We start from the raw sequence: 22,705 nt of genomic DNA on the forward strand, positions 1-22,705 counted from the left end.
ACACTCAAAAATTACATTTCATTCTGCTAGAGCAAGGGAGACATATAAAGTCATAGAGAAATAAGTGAGGAAGTGAAGGGCAGTCAAGGCTGTAACTACAGTACCTTTGAGGACGCAGATGTTACATCTGTATTTTTAGAAACCTGTAGGGACCTTTACATTATACAGCTAAAACTTACACATGGTGGGTTTTTGGAGCCTGGGGCTGGTATTTTTAGGTCAACGATAAATAAAGAAATTCTCAAAGAGTTTTATTCCTGGCTTTGAATCAGACTTCAGGCTTTTGTGTTTGGGAATTATATTGACAGAAAATAAGATTGAACTGCTGTATGAGCAGATAAAATATGAGAAAACTAAATTATTTTAAAAATCAGGGGGAAGGGGGTTCATTGGGGGAACTTGAAGAGGATACAGTGATAAAGAGAAGGGAAAAAGATGATGAAAGAAAGATTTGATAAAGAGAGGTCCATGTGTGAGGAAGAGGATGAAAGAGAAGGAAGGCATAAGGAGTAAAGTGGCAGGAAAAAAGGCAGAGGGATGAAAATGTTCTTTCTCTCTCTCCCTCTGTGGGGTGGAGGAACACAGCTTGGCTCGCCACGGTAAACATAGAACCCGCCACAACCACAACAAACCACAGGCTGCCTGGCACACACACACACAGACACACAATGTCAGTACGCTAAGCCTTTTCTGCTCGCTTTTCACGGACACACAGTGACACACAGGGCCCCCCCGCTGTGATTGACAGCTTGGGAGAAACCACTCAGAGCCACGGGGAGAGGTAAACCATAAACCCAGCCTACCGCCGGGTGACTGACACTGATGTGAAAACCACTTCCTGTGATTGGCAGGTGAAGTTAAGTCCTCGTGAGCGAGAAGGAAGACGACAGTGGTGGTTGAGTCTGATGTCTCTGAATACAGATGAGCAACCAGATCCTGGTTTCCCTCTGCTTAAAAAAAAACAAACCCTTAAATGTGAGCTCGGAAATTGTCGGCGTTTAGAGGCAAGTATCACCCTGTGTGTTTTGACCTTTCATTTGTACAAGGAGAGGTCACAGGGAAGTCGACAAAAACACAGCAACCCCTCCACAGAGCGTAAAAGCCTAATAAAGCTGTCATAGTAAATGCCACTGAGGCGTGCTCATAGCTCAGGGCTCTGGTTTATGTCTGGCTGAAGGGTTAACTGACAAAAAGCAAAACACAAAAAAATATTTCTCCAATGACAGAGCCAGTCATAAGAGCAGAAGAACAAAAAAAATGACACGCTGAGAAAATTGATATATGCACATCAATGTTTTTCCAAAGCTCTGAGTCATGTATAGACCTTTGCTCACACAGTAGTTTCAGTTCTTTTTCCTACTTACATGAAAAATATTTTGACTAGATTTTAGAATTAAACCCAAATCTGTAAGTTTAAAGTATTTGCTGTTTTTCTGTCTCATATGACATTAAACTGAATATCTTTGGGTTTTAGACTGTTGCTCAAACAAAACAACCAATTTAAAGACATCACCTTGGATGAGCATTTCTTCTGTTTCACTACACACCAAACAGTTCATCTACACATCAAGAAACTAACCAGCACATAATACAAAATTTTAATTAGTGGCAGCCCTAGAAAACATACAATCAAATATATAGATATGGCAAATAATATGTTTTAAAATAGCTGCATGACTGATGTGCTAACATTAGCATTAACATCTATTTACTTGCCAGTCTTGCCAAGAGCCTCTGTAATTAATGTTTTCACGATACAAGAGTTTACAATACGTTGTCTGAGCCGTGCTGCTCCATCAGGGCAGCTTGGACGCTACAGTGACTCGGTATCGGAAAGTGATGAGACGGGCTGACCAGGCCAGAGCTAGCTGGTTAGCATGCTACTACTATTGCTGGTATTCAACAGAAGAAAAGTGATAAAAATAGAAGCAAAACATGGGGGTTGCTCTCCACCACTGGAAACAGCTCTTGGTGAATAAAGCACTGAAGTTTGATGCTGAATTTGCAATGTTTCTTCTAGACTGGTAAATAAACAGCTAACGTTGTAGAAACACAACTTACAAACAGCTCCTTTAAACACACCAAGAAAAATCAAACCTCAAACGTAATTAAATAAATGCTTTAAGTTGTCTGTGGGGCATATTTTTTCTGCATATTATTACTGTATATTACAACTCAAGTGTAATTTATTTCTCTAGAGAGATATTTTGTCACTTCTCTTCTCAGTTAATTAGATATTTAGTTATGACTAACATAAAGACTAAACAGCAGTAAATGTATTAAAATGAATAAATGCTACTATACATATGCACTCACCCATTATTGCATCCTTATCTTCCCTAACAATATGCATTAGCCTTTCAGCCATGATTTTTTTCCCAGTGTATATTATTCCCATTACTGAGCTTTAATTAAAACCACACAAACTATCCTTTAATGGAATCAGTGCTGCACAAATCGAAACTCATTAACTCCCAGAAACTCTCAGACTGAAGAAAATGTGCCAAGATACACTATATTTACAGTTGAAGAATATGCACAAGATGAGCTATGTAATTAGAAATGATAGTGATCGCACCTCTGAGGTAAGTGAGAGGAAGAGTGTGTGTCTGTTCCAGCTCACCTTATTCTCTCCCTCGATGACGATGACGGGTATTGAGGTGGCGGGCCAGCGGTGCTTTGCAGGGAGAGGCTTGTCACTGTTCCACAGGACTATGATCTGAAAGGAAGAACACAGACAGGTCTTCTTACTGCCACCAAATACCTGCGCTGCGTCTAATTTGATTTCCTCTAACCAAAAACAACTCACAGCACACTACCCAGCTTGTTGCTGAATCAACCCACTGAACATGTGACATTTACGCGCCCTGTGGCCAGCAAATGTCACCTTATTACAGGCTGATTGAACGTTAAAGAGCCAGAAGGGCAACTGAAATGATAGAATATTTCCAATTATGTTTTCCAGAATGGTTTGTACAGTTCAGTCCGTAACTAACCAGCTACATTGTCAGGTCATATTTCTAACTATTGTACAACACGTTGCTGAGCACATTCTCCAGCCCACATTATCTCCACGCTCCATCTCCAACCGGGTGACGTTTTACATTAAGAAGACACATTTTCTGGCCAGGGACATATCATGTTTTATATGACTCGCTCTGCTGTTCGGCGACCTGCAGGGTAGCCGACATGGAAATGTCACATGAGGTTAACCTTCCCCATTGACTGTGCTGCGACAGCAGACCTCATTAATGTTTGATGAGAAACACACACATATACACACACGACATGACTCCTGCCTGACCTTACACACATTTACACAGCCTGTTCTTCTCACGCATATTAAATTTTATGTAGTTTAGGTAGCACAATTACTGTTCGCCAATTCCTCCCTGGAACAGTCTGATCGTAGCTTAGCAGCTGTAACTCATGCGTTGAATCGATGCGCATGTTGCTGCAGACAGAGGAATATTCTGAATCTGAAGAGTGTTTTCTGAATGGATTAAACAGCAGACTGAGAGGGATGTATCAACATCCAGTCCCGCAGTGTTCAGTTGCTGTGTGTCAGCTAACCTCTGCCCTGCTGAAACGCCCTTGAATAATTCAGTAAATTAATCCATCCCAGTTCCACGGTGCTGAACTGCAGCAGACATCGTGCTCCGGACCACAAGAATTTCCCTGCTGGGATCAATAAAGTTTCAAATTATTCTAATATTAACTACGTCACACACAGCAGTTCTCCTTCGGGGACTCTGCACACTGACTGGACCTGCCAAATGATGAGCAGGGAGCCAACTGGATGTCTGTGTTAAGGTGTTCCCAGTGTGACTACAGCAGCTGTGGGTTTGTGGAGTGAACTAGACTGAGGATGGGAATATGTCACTTGTATAAGAAGAGAAAATAGACATAAATACACACAGGTGTTTGATGAATTGCAAATTTACGTCCTCACCATATGAACACAAAACAAGCATCATTCACGAGGCTGAATCTGAGTGTTTGTCACCGCAAGATAACAACAGGTATACAGCGTGGCTCTCCGCACACACCATCACAGCTGAGAAACACGTTAATCCACTATTACAGGCTTCTATTCCTGTTTGATTAGAAAGACAGATGGTGTCTCCGTCAGCTCACCAGCCCTCCTCCGGGGGCTGATGGTAGCATTGTGTGTGTGTGGACGAGAGTAGTGAGGAAACTGTGGATGTATATGCAGCACGAGTGGAAGAAACGCTTCCTTCAGAATGTGCGTGCACACATTCACAGGCGAGAGCACACAAACAGCAGGAGGTCCACCGTGTCAGAATGCGCCTCAAAAGCTTTCCTTCGTCCAATTTAGCCTCCTCCACCCTTCTGTGTTCTTTCAGTCTAACTTCCATTCATTTATTTATATCCCTTTCCTCATCCCATCCACTCTTACCCCCACCCCCCACCCCCACTTCACCTCTTTTCTGTATGCTGAGAGCAGAAGAAAACACCACGGCTGTGTACGTTCCTCTCTATTTTGCATGCACAGCCGGAAGACTGCAAACACAAAGGCACTTGTATAAGAAATAAGAAGGTGGCAGAGTTTACTCATCCAACCTGCTGCTATGAGATCATGTTTGCGACTTAAAGTGAGCTGACAGCAGGATGTGTGGTTGAGTTTAACCCCTCAGAGGCAGGGCTGGATATCGAACCTCTGTACTTTTTTTGGTTTCTACTGCAACGTGTTTGTACTGACAGCTGGAATTAACTGCTTGCTCATCTTCTTTACTTATTTTTGATCGGATGAGTGTGACCTGAAACAATGTCCGCTCAAGGTTGCTTACTTATTCTGGAGAGCTTTCGACAGTATCACATGGTCTTTATCAGGGGATGAAGTTTGCTCAGTTGTTGTGCAATCATAGGTGTTTATTTCCATGTTAGCTTCCACTCCAGGTCCACTTATCAACTTGTTCTGGAGCTTTTGACCACATCACCACATTGAGTAAGTGGGCCTTAAGTGGAAATTGTTTTGTTATGAGAAATACGACTCAACCTGTGAAAACTGTTATATAATATGATGGCTCTGGGGGAGTTTTTCCACTTCCAGTTGAAAGATGTGCACATTTATCCGACAGGAAAGGTCTAACAAAAAAATGCTACTGATTAGCATCATGGGAAGTGTTTGATCCAGTGCCTCGTTAATAATTAAGAAATGTGGCTTCTTTTGCTAAATGGAAAAAGTGTTTATATTCCTCAAAATAAGGTACTTAAAAAAACAAGGTATCTTTCATCAGAACCAGTACCATCATACTGACACTAGTAGCAAACATTTTTAAATACTACATAGCGATACACACAGGGATATACAAAGAGTCAACATGTTCACCGCTCACAAAGGCAGCATGCACACAAATACACACTTAGACAAAATACACACACATACAAGCACTCTGCCTACGTAAAAACACACACCTTCATACTGTATATTCCACTGCCAAAACAATTACACTCACACACATAACTCCTGCTCCAAATCACAATCACAGAATTGGACGTTCATACATGGCACTCACACGGAAATGCATCACTCCTACACAAAACACAAACTCACTTACTCATACACTCTGTTGGCCAAACAAACAAACAAAGACACACACATACACACCCACACACTCATGCACATGTACGCGCGCACACACACACACACACACACACACACACACACACACACACACTAAAAAAAAAAAACAACAAAAAAAACAGCCATCAGGGAGGAAATTCCATTTCATTTCCCGCACTGGTAAGGAGCAAGCAGGGGAATCAATACATGCCGTCTCCAGCTGTGCTTAAGGGGGTTTCGCTGCCATGGAGACAGATGTAGCACCGCTACAAACTGCCGCTCTAATTCAATCCACCGCAGTTAACACACCCGCACGCACACAGGATGGAGGATGAGCTCTGTTGTTGCTCTGGTTGGAAAATGTGCTTGCAAAACAACCGTATGAGCCACGTTATGTGGCGCAGTTCACAGGGAGTCACAAGGTGGAGATCATTGGAGGACTGCGGGGATGCTGCAGTGAAGACACACACACACATAAATCCTTTACCTGTGCGCAGTACTGAGACTTAGCCACAGCTGCCAGGAGCTTGAGTATGGGCTGGGACTGGGACACCAGAGGGGAGACGGCGTGGATGACCGCTGTGAACTTGGGGTATGGTTTAATGCCTGAAAGACAAGAGACAGACAACACTCATTAAAGCACTTTCACAAATCCAGAAAACAACGCCGGCTGGAGGACGGTGAGCCGACTGTCAGCCGTCAATGTAACATCAGGCTCTTTGAAGAGAATAAAGCCAGATGAGAACTGAAGGCACTCATTTCCAAACACTCCAGATCTATTTTCAGTGAAAGATGCTACTTGCAATGAGACTGTCAGCAGTTCAAAAATATAGATGATATACGTGTCAGGGACGTACGTTTGAAGCCAGTCTTAAACTATTCAACAACGTTAATGTGTTTAGAAAATGCCAGATCTCTTGATCACTGAGTTTTTCATTTTGGAAACTCTTCAGCTGTACCTCCTTCCCGATGAACAGATGACTAACTGCTGATGTGACTTTAAATTCAGTCTGACTTGATGTCGGAATAAAGTAATCGAGGCTGAAAATGAGCAGGAAATAAGATATTGAGCAAGACGGATCATAGAAGACATCCAACTTTCCCTAATTTAAATCTAATCTAACCCAAACCAACAAAGCATGGCGTGGAGGAGATAGCATTAGAGGAGTCTCCTTTCCGCCACCGAGCAACTTTTATGATGAGGAATATACGCAGTCTTAAAACTTGGTAAACTATCCTTGTGATTTGTAATGAAAAAGTAAAGAGTCTGCAGAGTTTTTAAACACCTGGGATGTAAATTTGTAACAAGCTCATAAACAGACTTTCATGAAACATTGAACAAAACCTGGAGCAGAATTACTGTCATGCAGCTCTAAATTTTGGATGTGCATGCTGTTTTCTGCCTTTTATCAAATCCCTTATCAGCACAGTACACATCTCACCAGCTGAACGGCTGTAGCAACACAACAGGCTGGTTTAGAATTGATTCAGATACTTGAGGCCATTTAATACCCACGGCCAAGGCCAACACTACAGGACTGTTTTTATGTTTAAGGCTTGTCCTTTTAGTTCCAGTTTAAAGAAATCTTAATGCTACAGCGTACAGTGATATTTTAGACCGGGTTGGGAACTGATTTAGACAACAGTGCAACTAATGTTATGGGAACAGTTCTGGGAAGTCCCTTTCTTGGTTTCTGACTCCCAGATGAAATTAACTGGCCTGCACAGATGTACCACCTCAACCCCACCCAGCGCCTTTGGGATGAGCGGGAACATCGACCGCGAGGCAGGTGTTATCACCTGACATCAGTGTCTGACCTCTCGAACGCTGAACTGTTACAGAAGCATATTAACGTTTATGGTTTTGGAATGAGATTATCCAAACATTACCTTCTGTTGTCTACATACTTTTGGCTATGTAGTATTTATGTGCATTGGCAGATACAGTATGCAGAGAGACACTGGAGCAATAAATGTTTTAATGGCATCTCTTAGAATTTTTATTTCAAGTTCAATGTAGATTTATGTTTTAATTTACAGTTATTTTTTTAAATAATTATAATCATAATGATTTTTACAGTTTAAAATGTGCTCTTATATTTACAGTCACTGTTATCTTTGATTGGTTTAGTTTATTGGGTGCACAAATACAATTTAATGAAATCCAATGCAACAGCTCTGCCACATCCTCCACCTTTATGAAGCTCATTATGTTCAGTTTTTGTTCAAACTTTTGAAGATGTATTAACTTAACTATATTGGTTATTGAGGTCGTAGTTAGAGGTGGTGTTGTGCATTGAACTGAGAGGTGTTTCTAATATTCTTCCACATTATATTGGTTCAGTTCAACCTCACTGCAAGCTACAACCTCAATAATAAACATAGTTGTAATATCAATCTGACATTGTCAGTCAAAAGTGAACATTATTATCTTTGTAGAGGTAGATCCTATTGCTAATCTAAACTGTTAGGGGATTGTTGTTATTCTCAGCACAGATATTGTTTGGCTTCTACATCAAACTTCCATTTTACTGAAGCGACAAAAACAAACCCTGCTCCTGCTGTGTGTGTGTCTGAGTGTTAATATGCATGATGACTATGTGTGTGTGTGTGTGTGTGTGTGTGTGTGTGTGTCTTGTTATTCGCTCTTAGAGAACAAGAAGAAGTGTCACTTGGAAACAAACTCTTCTTCTTTGATTTTACTCATTTACCCATCAGCGACAAGCCACCTTGTCTCCTGAAAACCCATCCGTGTTTAATTGCTTCCTCTTTGACAAACAAATAAACTCGCCGGCGTTGTAATGCATGCCTGTCACCGTGCCCATCCATTTTAATATCAGCTCTCCACCCCGGGTGCTCCATCAACTGAATTTGTGCGTTTGTACCATTGCCGTCTCTGCGTGTTTGTGTGTGTGGATGTTTGTGGTGGCCGGGCAGCGCTGGATGATGATGGAGTGAAGGAGTGAGGGATAGAGAGGCTCCCGGGTCACAGTTATGTGGCGGGGGAGAACTCGGCGCTGCTGAACCGTAGCGGGAGGAATTGGCCTCGCTGCGGCAGCAGCAGCAGCAGCAGCACTGCTGACTCAAAAACCAATGATGGACGGGCTGGTGTGTCAGCAGGACTAATACAAACATCCGTCAAAGGCCCAATCCTCCGCTGCACTTGCTGCTAGATACAGTCATTGGAAGAGGGGAGTAGATCAGAGGTGGACGCCATATTTCTGCTGCTCAGACAAGGTCCAGATCCACAGTTGCAGCTGGACGCAGATCTGCAGAGACTGTTTCTCTTCTACAAAAGCTGTGACAGAGAATTTGGCAGCAGTGTGTGATGGATGACGAGGAAACCTTTGGAGAAACTTTTCTGATCAACCTTTATGGATCAGTTCATTGCTACACAGGTGTGCAGAGGCGTGATTGCTGTTACATAACAGCACTTTGTGCAGGTTATGTTGTGGCTCTGTTTCCGTGCATTTCTGTGTGTTACTGACCCAGTGTGGCGTAGTAGAAGGGGAAGTCTCCCAGGTATCCAGAGTACTGCGGCAGGGCGAACAGTCCCCCAGGGTGGCTGTTCCACATCAGGCTGCTCCTGGAGCCGTGCTCCAGCACACGGTCCTGGATGATCTGAAACACAGGCAACAAAAGGAATAACAACAAATGAATTGCGAAAAAATCATCAGCGCTTGATTTAAATGTTAATTTAGACACAATGTCAAGGACATGTCATGTTAATGTGTTGCAGATTTTAGGCCATTTTTCAATTTTAATGGTCCCCTGTGGAGTTTCTGACCTCTGGTAAGGCTTTGTCTCGTGCATACGCATGAGCACGGGCAACACGACACGCAGCCGTGCCCATGATTTGACGTTATTCAGCTGATCTACAGAGGGCAGTAAAATGCCAAGAGAAGGAGCAATGCACCAACAAAAGCTGGAAAGAAGTGAACATGGATCTAAACAACGCAGATTTAACATGTAAAAAAAAAAAAAAAGAGGAAGACCTAGATACACACAATTTGTTTTGGTGAGTAACACTAAATGTGACAAAGGGGACCTTTGAAATACATTTTTTCACTGAAATTGACTCCTTGCTTATTAATAGGATGTTAAGAGAATATGGTACACTAATTGTGTAAAAATATGAAAGTCAACTCAGTCAAACCACTACTGTCTTAAGTACAGTGACTCTGTCTCTCTGTATTGTATTTCTACGACTGTCTATATGTTATACTTCTGTCTCAGCAGTACAGATGGGATCTATTCTTGTATGTCTGTCCTCAAAGACAGATCTGTTACTCTTCCTTAAGTTTGCCCCCTTTTTAATAATTGTCTTCTGTATTCTTTTATAAATAAATAAACCTGACTTGATCTGACTAACTCAGTCCACGAATAATACTTCCCTCATTTTAAAAGGGTATCCCAGTGATTTAGTGTTATAATTCCATAAAGTTGGAGGCCTTGACGAATAGAGAGAAGAAACAGAAACAGATAAAAAAAAATTGTCAGAATCAAAGCAGCAGAGGCAGAGACGTGCTGACTTTTTGTTCCTGGTATGGGTCAAGCTCCACTGGATTCTGCACTTCATGCAGCCAATAGCATCTCTTTGTTAGATCCTCCCTGACAGGTGAAACCCCATCTTACACTTGTATGGACAATCATTAGTCAAATCCACAGAGCTTCATTTCAAATCCATTTGGTTTAATTTAGAAGCTCTATTAAACAAAACAAAAATCTCCAAATGGTGTATATGGTGAATCTGAATCACAGAGTAATGCACAAAAGAAGATGCACAACGCGTCTTAAATAATCATTAATCATCAAATTCAGTCAGTGGTGGGAACAGATTATACTGATGCTGACAAATTATAAGGAGGGAAAGTTTGATCTAATTTATGAAGCTTTTCAAAGGGGCCCTTTAGGGAATTTACAAAGATCTGTGTTGCTTTGACAACCATGAAGTTACAGCTGGACAAACAGGACCAAACTTTTAATTACAGAACAGTCTCTGTAGTCTCTGGGCCACCCTGTCATTTGTAAGGCTTTCCCTTCCAGAGCTGTTACAACTTTAAGCAAACACAAAAACTACCTTCAGAAAACATTGAACACTTCACTCAGATCACCGAGGACTCGTAAAAATCAGAATTATTTGTGTTGATAAAAGAACAAACGTTTGCCTTTGAGATTATCCTGGCTGAAATATTAAGGATTTGATCAATGAGCCTCGTAATCACACCTATAAAACATTTCACACTGCGAAATGAGTTTTCACACGAAAACGGCAAGAAGCAGATAGTCATAAACGTGAGTGAATACCAACACCGCTAATGTTCCAACTTGCAATAACCCCATTTCAGTATAATATTCAGCGTGCTATTCAAAACTCAGCCAGTGAATTAGAGCAGGTGGAAGACTGTTATAAGAGCGAGTCTGCAGGCGCTGGATGAAAGTTGGACGCTAGCTGAGCCTTCCAAATGTTTGCTTTGTTACCACCTCAATAGCGGCTATTGATCGTGTCAGGAGTGAATCGCTGCGGCACAAAAGCAGAGCAGAAAGAAATCTAAGTTATTGTGTAATATTTCCTACGCACAACAAACCAAACTCAGGCCTTCTTTTTAAAAGAAGAAGAAGAAAAAAAAAAAGAAAAACAGATCAGCAAGTCAAACTGCATCTGCGCCCATCAGTTACACAGAAAAAAAAGAAGAGCCAAATATAGTCATCAGCTGTATCTTAATACCCTTCACTCAGACCTGCCCTGATCCTTCCTGTGCCTGAATAGAGAAGTCAGTCAAACGGTCAGCACTGAGTATTGTGGCACTATTTTTTTCCCCAGCTGCAGCTCGCCGCCGGCCTCTGCTGAACAGGCAGGGGAAGGAAAGAGATACTGTCGCCGTGCCCTTGAGCCATGCGAAATTGCTTCAGCAAAACAGACACAGGTTTGTGGTTGTGTTTTATGGCTGCGGTTTCTGTTGGCTTGGCAACTCAAAGGACGGATACATACAAAGAAGCCGAGAGAGTCAGGTGGGTGATGGGTGGGCAGCTAATAGCTGTTTGCACTGTAAAATGTTAATAATATAACCAGAGGGGGGTTACTGTAATAATACTGACAAAACATATACATTTGTCATTTGGAGGCAGGGACGTAAAGAAAGAGAGAGAGAGAGAGAGAGAGAGAGAGAGAGAGAGAGAGAAAGAAAGTACAGTGTGGGTTTTTTTTCACTTTTCCAAGCTTTGTCCCTGAGGGTAGTTGATAACCATTTGCCTCAGCCAAGCAGATTAACAGGAAATCCGTTAGCTTCTCTATAAAACCACTGCCTGCCACCTTAAAAACCCCAAGCCCTTTACACCTTATGAGGGGCAATTTTGCTCGCTTGGCTGCAGCTCCTCCCCCGTCGGCAGCCCTCAGTCGGGACATGATGGACGACTCAATCTCACTTCAGAACAGCCACAATCAACCAATTAGAGCATGATAGATAAATCCTGCTTCACTGGGAGCACACTGTGAACTTGGCTTTAATAGGTGAGTTTAATAGGTGTACTGGCACCAGCAGATCCGGCTATATTGACCTTGTGATTGGTCGAAACGCGTCCGATTCTTGACAGGAAACGCCGCATGATAGGTTGAACTCGTGTTTCCCAGCTTGCTTGCCATGTCACCACACACACACACACACACACACACACACACACACACACACACACACACACACACACACACACACACACTCACACTCACACTCACACTCACATACACACATACAGTTCAGAGTGGATGTGGGAAGTCATTAAAAGCAAGTGTGTTTGTGAATTTGTGCGAGGAGATTCAATCTGTCAAGATATCGGAGTGTGTGTGTGTATGTGTGTGTGTACGTGTGTATCATTACAGATCTGCAGTTAGGAGGGTGGGGGTGGGGGGTGGGGGGAGGTGGAGTGGGGGTGGGGGGGGGGTACAGGCTCGACAGGATGAATAAACCATGTCGCTCGTTATCTCGGGGGCTGCCACGGCAACGCCATTTACATATGTCACCCCTTCTCCTCTTCACCCTTTCTCCCACCACTCTTCCTCTCCCCTCGCTCTTTTTACAGGACAGTCAGTCAGGATTAAGCGTTTAGCCCTTGCTGTATTCAATGTGAACGCACGTGCGCACACGCACACACACACGCACACAAACACACTCACAAACACACACTGAGTCACAGGCTTTCACTGTGTCACCTTGCTCTTTAGTGCGGAGTGACAACATGTCAGCAAGGTTATGTCTGGGTGGTGCCGTGTGTATCTGGGCTGACACACCTTGACATATGGAGATGTGTCTCTGACTCTGTGTGTGTGTGTGTGTGTGTGTGTGTGTGTGTGTGTGTGAGACAGGGCTAGATAACAAACAGACCAGAGAAGTAGAGCCAGCTAAAATCAGACAGACTCTGGACACTAAAGCCATGACCCATTACGTGCGCTGTGTGTTTGAGAGTGTGTAGGGGCTTGTGTGTGTGTGTGTGTGTGTGTGTGTGTGTGAAAGGAATATTCAGATGTAAGGTTTGGGAGGTTGTACCGTAACTAAGACTGTAGCATTGAGGGGGATCTTGCTCCCAGGCTTAGCGGTGCAGTAAGAAAGGAAATTAAAAGCGTGATGGGATACTTGGATGAGAGGGGAGGCAGGAAGAAGAAGACATTTGTAACCACAGCGTGAAGCCTGCGGTTCACCCAGGTGTTATCCCTGCATCTATAAACTACTTGTTTAAACAGAATAATGAGGGATGGGGATTGGATAGGTGAATAGTTTTTTTCCCCCACAAATTCCTTAAACTGGGTTATTGTAAATAAAGTGGATTCACATGACAGTAAGAGGTCGGAGGAGGGAGGGTGATACTCCACCTAAATCTGTCTTTTGATTATGAAACGTTCAGCCCCAGTAGGACTGAATGGTGCCTGTAAAAAGTTTGTGGTTTTGTCCTTCAACAAGTGCGACTGGATGGATTCCAACAGTGACCATCCACTTCTCCAAACACTATTACTTTTGCCAAACTTTGGCTAAATTACTGTTTCCATCTCCATCCTCATGCACGGCCATGCCAAGCTTGCAGGCAGGCATGTGCATTGTTTTGCTCTAAAGCTTTATTTTTTTCCTTCTTAACAAACTACTTCTGGCAACTTTTAACTGCACAAATGAGCGTGGCAGGATAATGAGAAAATCTGCCCCTCCTATATAGGATTCCCAGACTGAGAGACACACAAAATGACTCCAGTGTAGTCTTTTTGTGTCTCTTTGTGGTTGTTTTGCATCTGTTTGCTGTTGTTCCGCGTCTCCTTCTCGTTTCACATCCCTTTCTGGCCGTTTTGCCTCTCTTTGGGATCGTTTTTCATCTCTTTGAAGCCATTTTGTGTCATTTAACTGAAGGCTCTGACTTTCAAAGAAGAACTATTAACAGTCACTTCATACAGAGGCTCTGGCCGAGGGGGCCTTTTGACCTCCTGACCTTGCAGGCTTGTCCATGCAAACAAACGCAACATGTTGCAACTGCCTGAAAGTGTTTTCTGTTCTCCTCATTTCGACTTGCTTCCCTTTGTAGGCCTTCTGCCTCGCCTTCGAACTGCAAATACTTTTTCCTTTAGACATTGTTGGACGACAAAGTGTATGAACTAGTTCGCTTCAAGCATACCTCAGCCTTCGGCCACGTTTCTAAAAGACATTGTTTTGAGTACACAAAGCAAAGAGATGGACTATGACAATGTGAAAATATGCCACTCTGGCTGTTTGACAAGGTCACTACTGGAATCCATTGTAACTGACAACAGTCTGATTGCAGTCTGTTCTCTGTGAAGGACGACAAGTTTTCACAGGCATCTTTCAAGCCTAGTGAGGGTGATTGCTTGCTCCCACTGAAAGGTCACCGGTTTGGAAGCAACAGTTTATTATCTCTTCAACTACAACCACTACTACATCTCCACGATAAATCCCACTGCTACTACTAGAACCATCACTATCACTGATGATGGTTTTTGCTTCAGAGACCGTGCGAACATATTGTGAAACGTGGAGATTCCAGGTTCACAGCCTAAGTGCGAAACCCTTTGTTGTGCACTTTGAATAAAACAAAAAGCAGCCTGTGAGAAATATTCTGCGTCCATGTGCTGAAACTTCAGTTTTGCTCTGTGTAAACAACACTCTCCACCCTTCTGTTCTGCTTTTAGCCTCATACCAAAGAGACCACAGTGACACCTGAGAGTAAAGCGAAGATTGCAGAGTCTGCTGTGACACCGCAGCCCTCAGAGAGAAAGATTGATGATGGAGGAGTAGGAGAGGGGAAGGCAGAGAGGCCAAAAGAGCAGGTGGTGTGTGTGTGTGTTTGTGTGTGTGTACGTCTCTGCATGTGTGTCTTGAATCCTCACCTCCAACGTGGTCAGCACTATCTTTTCCACTGAGGAGAAGTAGGCCTCCCAGAGGAACTGAGTCTGCTGTCGGAGGGACAGGATCTTATCCTGGTGGATGGAGCGCACCGTGGTTGGAATCTGCAAAGGACAAACAGCAGTCAGTCAGCAGTAAATACGGGAGCTGGATGCTAATGATTGATCTGGGACCTTAAACATGGTGACAGGAAGATTGAAATTGGTCCCAAGGATACACTCGGGAAACTCCCATCAACAGATAAAGCACATTACAGTGGGGAGGCCTTGTGAAGTGAAGGCTGAAGCAGATACTGCAAGTAGTAGGCACAACTGTTTTAGGTCATTTGGATCAAATCCAAATCTCAAATGCTCTCAAAGCAATTCTCAAGACAAGCTCCAAGTCCTCGAGCGAAAGTCAAGCCTTTTTGTTCATAAATAAAATGAAAAATTAGCATTTTTTTCTGATTTTTGGAGGCCGACCATCACAATGATTGCTTACAGGAGTGTTACAGTCATGTAATATTGAAGGTGAGTTTCCATGTTAGATCTGCCTATTTATTGTTTTGTTCCAGGATTTTACCAAACCAAAACCTAAGATTTTCAGCACAAACTTTCACCTTAAGTCCGCTTGTCACCACATCTGGTGGCTGTCATACGACCACCTGTTATCATGTTGTGGAAACATGTATGAGGGCCCTTTTGTTGAGAGAGTGTTTGTCAATCTGCTGTTTTTGAGGTCAAGAAATGACTCTTCAAGCAAAACTGGAGATGTTTTTTGCTTTCAAAACTCAAGTCTTGCATGTTCACTCTCACACCATTCAATCCAGGTCAATAGTCAAGTCCTCATCTGTATGACTCAAGGAATAGTTTGACATTTTTGAAAATGCACTAATTCACTCTCTTGCTGTGAGTTAGATGAGAGGATCAATGGCACTTTCATGTCTGAACGGTGGATTCGAAGCTACAGTAGGCAGCGGTTAGCCCGTATAACAGTTCCCAGCACAAAGACTGGGAACTGTTATACGGGCAGTTATGTGATGATCTGGACCAAGAAATAGTCCAGCACATAACCACCACTTTGGGTTTTTTTTTTCACTCTGTGGTGGTGGTGTAATGATGTGGGAAATGTTTTCTTGACACACTTTGGGTCTCATAATACCAATCAATCATAGTTTGAATGCCACAGCTGATCTGAGTGGAGTTGTTGCTGACCATGTGAGTCCCTTTACGGCCACAATGTACATCTAATGGTTACTTCCAGCATGATAATGCACCATGTCACAAAGCAAACAGCATCTCACGTTGCAGAAATGATGTAATGCAGTTGTGTCAACATGGAGCAGAATCTCAAAGGAAGGTTTCCAACCTCTTCGGGAATCAGTTTCATGAAGGCCTGAGGCTGTTTTGAGAGCAAAGGGAGGCCCTACCCAGTATTAGTGTGGTGTTCCTAATAAAGTGCTTGGTGTACATGCATGTTGGCCCAGCATGTTGTTGTAAACTACATAATTCCAGTGATAGATCCAGAACGCCTCAGGCACATTTGGTGCCTAAGAAATCCTGGCCTGAGATGGAGCTCCTAAGTTATAAAACTCAATGTCAAACAATATTATTACACACTTCACTCAAATTAAGATTTAATGGGCATATAATTACTTTTTCCCCCATGAAGTTCAAGCAATTTCAGCCAAATCCACTTACTCATTCTACTTATTTGCCCTCTAATATAACAATATGAGGATTTGAGTGACATTTTCAAGCAGTCAAGGACTTGGTATGCTGCTTGGATTTTGTTTGGTTAACAGCCACGCCACTGGAAAACAAAACAAAATGAAACAGGACTTTTGGACGATAGAAAAGCGAAGACAGAAGAGAGAAAAAGGCTTCATTTCAGCTGCGGGATTACTGCTGTTTCTCTGTCGGGTTTCAGTTTCCAGATGATATACAGAGCGTGTGGTTTTTGTGTGAGCGTGTCTTCAGGCTGTTACCTGCAGCAGCAGCCTCTCGTCGCCGATGACTGCGGCTGTGTTCCAGTCGATGATCTCGGAGAAAGGCAGCTCCCAGCCGTTACTCAGCATCACCGGCACACATGCAGCCTGAGACACACAGAGAAATCATGACTGCTTTGCTGCATATTGATGCTGATTAATAAAGCTTTTTTTTTTCCCATATAAAATTACAATGACTGCACTGCAATATGATCGATCAGTATTTCATTGACCCTTTGATTTCAAGCTTCTTTGGTCTAATGTGAAAAAAAAAAAAAAATCAGTCAGCAGCACAAAGTTTATTACTGCTTTTTTTTTTTTTTTTTTTAAACCTGACTCTTTATAGATGCCAACTTTAGAAGCTACAAACTAGATGACATTTCAGAGTAAACATCTTGTCAAAGGGCTGGATTTTAATAGGTCAGAGGTGAAATGATCACAGTTAGCAGTAGAGTATATAACAATGATAATAGTTAGATGTGAAACATTTGTTGCTGAACTTTCTGAATTTTATCCTGACAACTCTAAATGGCAAAATTGCACTTAAAGCTATAATAACTGAACTTTTTTGCCATTAAAGGGTACAAGTTGCAAACACAACATAGGCATATTGTCACATTATAAAGTTAATATTTTGAATGTTTTAGTGAACACTATACATCCACCAGTTACAGAGCAGCATTAGCTTTCATTTAGAGCCTTGTTTCTATCCAACCCGATGAATGCAAGTCCAATATTCACTCTCTTTTCAGATTTGTTTTTGCCAACTAACTCAAGGGCTCTTTAGCTGCGAAGTGCTGACCAGCTAGTTGCTAACTGTGTGTGTCTGTGGTGTGGTGCTGCGGAGGTAGTGTTCTGTCAGCTTTAAGAGCTTTTCAGTTGAAAACAGCTGCCCGCTGCTGCTGGGAACAAGGCTAACGAGAGCAGTGAGAGTCAGCCAAAACAGTAAAGTTTCGGGCCTTAATACCAAAACAATGAGCAAAAAGGAGGATGCTGCGTAGAGCTGAGGGGAACTCAGCCGGGTTATTAGTTCTCTGCAGGTTCTGCACTCAAGCAACTCTGTTCACTTTACAAATAGTGATTTCATGCATTGTTAATACAAAAAACATCAAATAGTGCAGCTTTAATGCAACAGATGTACAAACATACATGTGTTATGTAGGTATGTTATGCATGCAGCCTAACAACAGAATACTCAAATATGACCTAAACATGCTTGCATGACGCTTGGACCTTAGTTACAACATTTAAGATCAAACATGAGCCTCGGACACAGCAGCTCAGCCATTACATAACCAGAGATAGGTTTGAACATATAATCTAGATGAGCAGGCTGCATAGAGTCACAGATAGGGAGGAATTATAGCATACTGATGACAGACAGGGATAGGAAGAAAGAATTAGCAGCCATTTGTTGGAGAGCAGATCACAATGAGTCAAACATTCTGGATTAAAAATAACAGCAAAAGTCTGGGAGTCTGAGCCACAGACGTCTGGATTTATACAAACCAGAAAACATTTATTCACTCGGCTGCAGCACTTGTGAATGAGAACTCAAACATTCACAGAAAGAATCCCTTATTTACACGATTAATGGTTCTATTTCAGATTCTGTTTGTGTTTATTTGATTTCTAAAAATACTTGAATCATTTACAAGCCTGAAAATCTAAGAAAACAACCACATTCAGTCTACGTGGATTGTTTTGACCTGATGTTTAGTGAGCACACTCAGTGGTTGGAGCCTCTTTTTTTTTTTTTTTTTTTTTTTTTTTTTTAAAGCTGCACCTGTTGACACATCAATATTAAAATGGTAACTTCAGGTGCAGGAGAGTTAATTACTCAGAGCAGGCAGGCAGCTAGGGGGAATGATGAAGAGAGGAGAAAGTGGAATTAAAAGAGATAAAAAAAAAAAACAGAAGAAAGTGAATAAATAGATATCAAAAAAAAAAAGGAAAGAGGGGAGGTAGTGAAGCTGAATGTGACCTTTGGCAAAGAAGTGGCAGAGGGATGGAGGGATGAGAAAAGAGGTAGAGGTAACAGCTGGTGTGTGTGTGTACATAGTGGGAGTTTGATGTAATGACGGCCCTGTCACTCCCAGGTCATAAAGGTGTCAGCTAAACCAGAACTGGCCCCTGGAGCTTTGCTGCTGTCTCCTTCACACACACACACACACACACACACACACACACACACACACACACACACACCACACACACACACACGCACGCACACACACACAATCCAATGCATACAGATATATACAGACACAAAAACAACCCCAGGCGCACACACATACACACAGAGCTGACCTCTATCAGGAATTGCTTTCTCATGCGAGGACCAAAGCCTGTAAATACTCTCCCTCCGTCTTCCTCTAGATGTTGCGAGTCGATGGATGGGGTGAGTCAGACGAATGGAGAAAGGAGAGGAGAGGACATATTTCCCTCCTGAGTGAAGTGCGCCGTTATGTGTGTGTGTGTGTGTGTGGCAGCTGATAGTGAGATAAGCGCACTTATGTGGGTGCACTCTGCAGACGGCGGAGTTCGGTAAGGAGAGGTAAAGGACAGTGCAGTAGTAATGCAGAAGAGTGTGGTGCAGTGATGGAAATGGATGAACAGAGGGGGGGAAAAAGTGTGTAGATCTGAAGGGGTGTGCGTAAAGTGGCGGTAAATGCAGACCCAGTATTAGAAAATTACTCTAGATAGACGGAATTTACTTCACAGGTTATTAAGGTCGTATTGTGAGGTGTTACATTACCTGCAGCTTTCACCTTCAATATAGTTGAATACTCAACTATCCATTGTTTGAAAGCACAAAGCCTCACTTTCCTATCTGTGTAAACCCTTTTAAGATTCCTGCGTCACTGAGACAGCAAGTTCTTATTTTGTAACTGGAGTGCACATAAAAATACCAGTAAGGACAATTTTACAATCTTTAGCGCTGTAAATTTGGTCCACTATAACTTAGACTAATAGCATAGAGAGTGTCACAGCACAAATCATCTGCACATGTTTGTGATATATTTAAACTGCTAGCAAGCTGCAAACTGCTAACAAGGCTAGCCAGCCAAGAACATGCCAGGGCTAGTCAGTCACAATAGCTCCTCAAGCTGGTGTCTTTTTTTCTCTGTAGGCTACCATCCTGTTTGTGTACACTGAGACTTTGTTGTTAGAACTGTACATAATTTCATTACAACACAGCTAATAAGCTACGAGTCTTCTCTATTTTGGACTCTTCAGCTCTCAGTTGTCATGATGGTCAACAGTGGAAAGGGACAGAGCCGAGTTCAGCTTTGGTGGCACCAAAAAAAAAAATAAATAAATAAAATGTATTGCAAGGGTTGACATCACCTCCATGAACAAACCTGCTGATCATGGCATTAAAGCGAACTGATTTCAGTGTGAAATTTCACCATTTTAAATGTGCTGGTGTGAACTTATTCTCTCTCTTTGATGGTAAATTCCAAAGTGTTACCTTTCAAAAGAAACCAGGATCATGACTGCGATCAGGAGGCTCCAAGAACTGTAACCATTTTATATCTGGTGTGCCATTATTTGAGCTTGTGCCCAACAAAGGGAGCATGTTAATATCCACAGCATGTACTTTTGCTAAAGTTGTGGGGATAACTACAAAGAGATGAGGCAACAATAAGCAAAACGATTGTTAAACCACAGACAAAATTAAGAGTTTTCTAATGTATTTTTTTTCCCTGAAGCTCTCTGATCACCTCATTGTTGGAAATTTTCACAAAGTCAAGCGACAGTGTAACACCTTCTCTACAAATTTCATTCCAGTGTAGCAATATAAAAGATGCAGGAAGAAGCAGCTAATCCTCCCGATGAAGGTCTTGTTTGTTTTTTAATTACACCATTAAGGTGGCAATGATTTGGTGATCCTTAAATGCCTGAGGTAACACTATTCAAACAAATGCAAAGTGGGAGGCTGAGTGTGGGAAGTGCTTCTTTTTCTTCCCAGTAATTTAGCTGGGAAGCACAAATTTACAGCATGTGTAGTGTTCTCTCATGCTGGGAGAGTGTTTGTGTGTTTCTTGTTTACCTGCAGCGCCTCAAGGAAGCGAAAGGAGCCCAGTCGTCTGCCGCGGGGCACCAAACAGAAGGTGGAGTTGTGGAGCATCTCCTTGTAGTCGTACCTGCAGAGACACAACACACAGACACACACATCCGATGAGTTCACTGACATAAACCAGAGCAGCACGATTAGAAAAATGTGTGCAATCAGAGGGATACATACAGTACATGCACCACTGCTACTCGTTGTAATGAGCTCTAATAGCATTAATAGTTGATGGTGTTTCATAGCTGAGCAAATACTAAACTGTCACAATATTTTACACACATTTACATCAACATTCACTCACTTTTAATGACATAAACCCAAACAGGGACACGAAGCACCAAAAACAAAACCCAAAAAAAGAAAAGAAACACAAAAAAACCCCAGCAAAAAATAGAAATCATGATGAAATATTTTTCTGAAGAATTTCAAGAGGAACACCCTACAGCATTGCTTCTTGTGAAATCTCAGCTGTCTCGGTTTATGACAAGAAAATGTAGGTCTTACAACAAACACTTCATCCAGATGATCTAAACCACTTTACTCGGGAGGAAAAAAAAATATACAACCTGTCACTAATAAGCCCTCTTTGCACAGTACAACTGTTTAGTGTGCAACCACAGCTAATATGATAGGTCAAATTTAGACTTTGGTCTGCAAATAGTGACAAATGTTTACAAGGACAGTTTGGGTAACAGTTTAACCATCTGCCTTTGTTTTCTTTCCAAATATGTTTGGCTAACCTGAGGTTATAAAAGAAAAAAAAACAGATCGTGTGACTGCTCGTGTCTTTGTCTACTGTTATTCTTAGAAAATAGCATCTTTTTTTCTTTAAATGATTATTTCTAAATCTTCTGTCTCTTAGTCACATTTTTCCTTCCTCTTTCTCCCTCTTCCATGTCATTTCTTCTTTCCTCTCTCTGCTCCTCCTTCATCTCTCCTATCTCCCGTCTTTCTCTCCTCTTTCCTCCCTCTCTACTATCTCACAAACCACACGCCCCTTTGCGCACCCCCTCTCCCCTACTCGCTGCCTCTCTCGACCCCTCTATCTCCTAAAGCAGAGAGACGACGCCCCCCCCCCCCTCTCCCTGCTCCTCTTACTCCTCCTCCTGCCCCCTCATCCCTCTATCTCTCCAGTGAGGTGTGTCTTATTGCTCTCCAAACAGAGTGATCAACCCTGCCAGGGGTAATGAGCTGAGAGTGACACCTGCTTCCACCACACAGCTGGCTCTGTGTGTGTGTGTGTGTGTGTGTGTGTGTACACAGCAATAGAGGAACAGTGTGTGTCTGTGCATCAGTGTGTGTGTTCATGTTTGGATGCATGCAGCTTTTCTATGTTTTGACAGTTTGTGTGCACTAGCAGTAGCACAGCAATGGTGGCCTGTATGTGCGCGCATGTGTGTGTGTGTGTGTGTGTGTGTGCACTGTTTGATGCTCCCGTCCTCCTCCTTCTTTGTTTCTTCTTCTTCTGCTTTCTCTAAATGTGGACACAGCATCATTCCTGTGCTGATTATTTCCCTCTGTCTCTCTCATATATACACAGAGCTAATAAATATCACAAACAGAAAACACTAACATGCCACTCAACAGTGTAGAACCAGGCATGATGGGGTTTGTTGTCTAATTAAAATTTAAATGTATTTTCACTAATAGATAGTCTTTTTTTAATGTTTGATTTTTCG

General features: G+C 42.4%; 1 protein-coding gene across 1 annotated transcript in view; it reads right to left on the bottom strand.

The window, feature by feature from the left end:
• ext1b (exostosin glycosyltransferase 1b) overlaps positions 1-22,705 on the bottom strand; it is a 114,691-nt gene that overhangs the window by 14,066 nt on the left and 77,920 nt on the right. The window contains exons 2-7 of the mRNA XM_071501242.1: positions 21,006-21,099; positions 16,949-17,056; positions 14,967-15,086; positions 9,076-9,208; positions 6,075-6,193; positions 2,624-2,719 (exon numbers count right to left, since the gene is read on the bottom strand). Coding sequence (XP_071357343.1) covers positions 2,624-2,719; positions 6,075-6,193; positions 9,076-9,208; positions 14,967-15,086; positions 16,949-17,056; positions 21,006-21,099 — 670 coding nt within the window. The remainder of the gene's footprint in view (positions 1-2,623; positions 2,720-6,074; positions 6,194-9,075; positions 9,209-14,966; positions 15,087-16,948; positions 17,057-21,005; positions 21,100-22,705) is intronic.

This window comes from Trachinotus anak, unplaced genomic scaffold (assembly GCF_046630095.1).
Source record: "Trachinotus anak isolate AG129_WGS33_773 ecotype Australia unplaced genomic scaffold, CSIRO_AGI_Tana_v1 ptg000016l, whole genome shotgun sequence".
Classification (NCBI taxonomy): domain Eukaryota; kingdom Metazoa; phylum Chordata; class Actinopteri; order Carangiformes; family Carangidae; genus Trachinotus; species Trachinotus anak.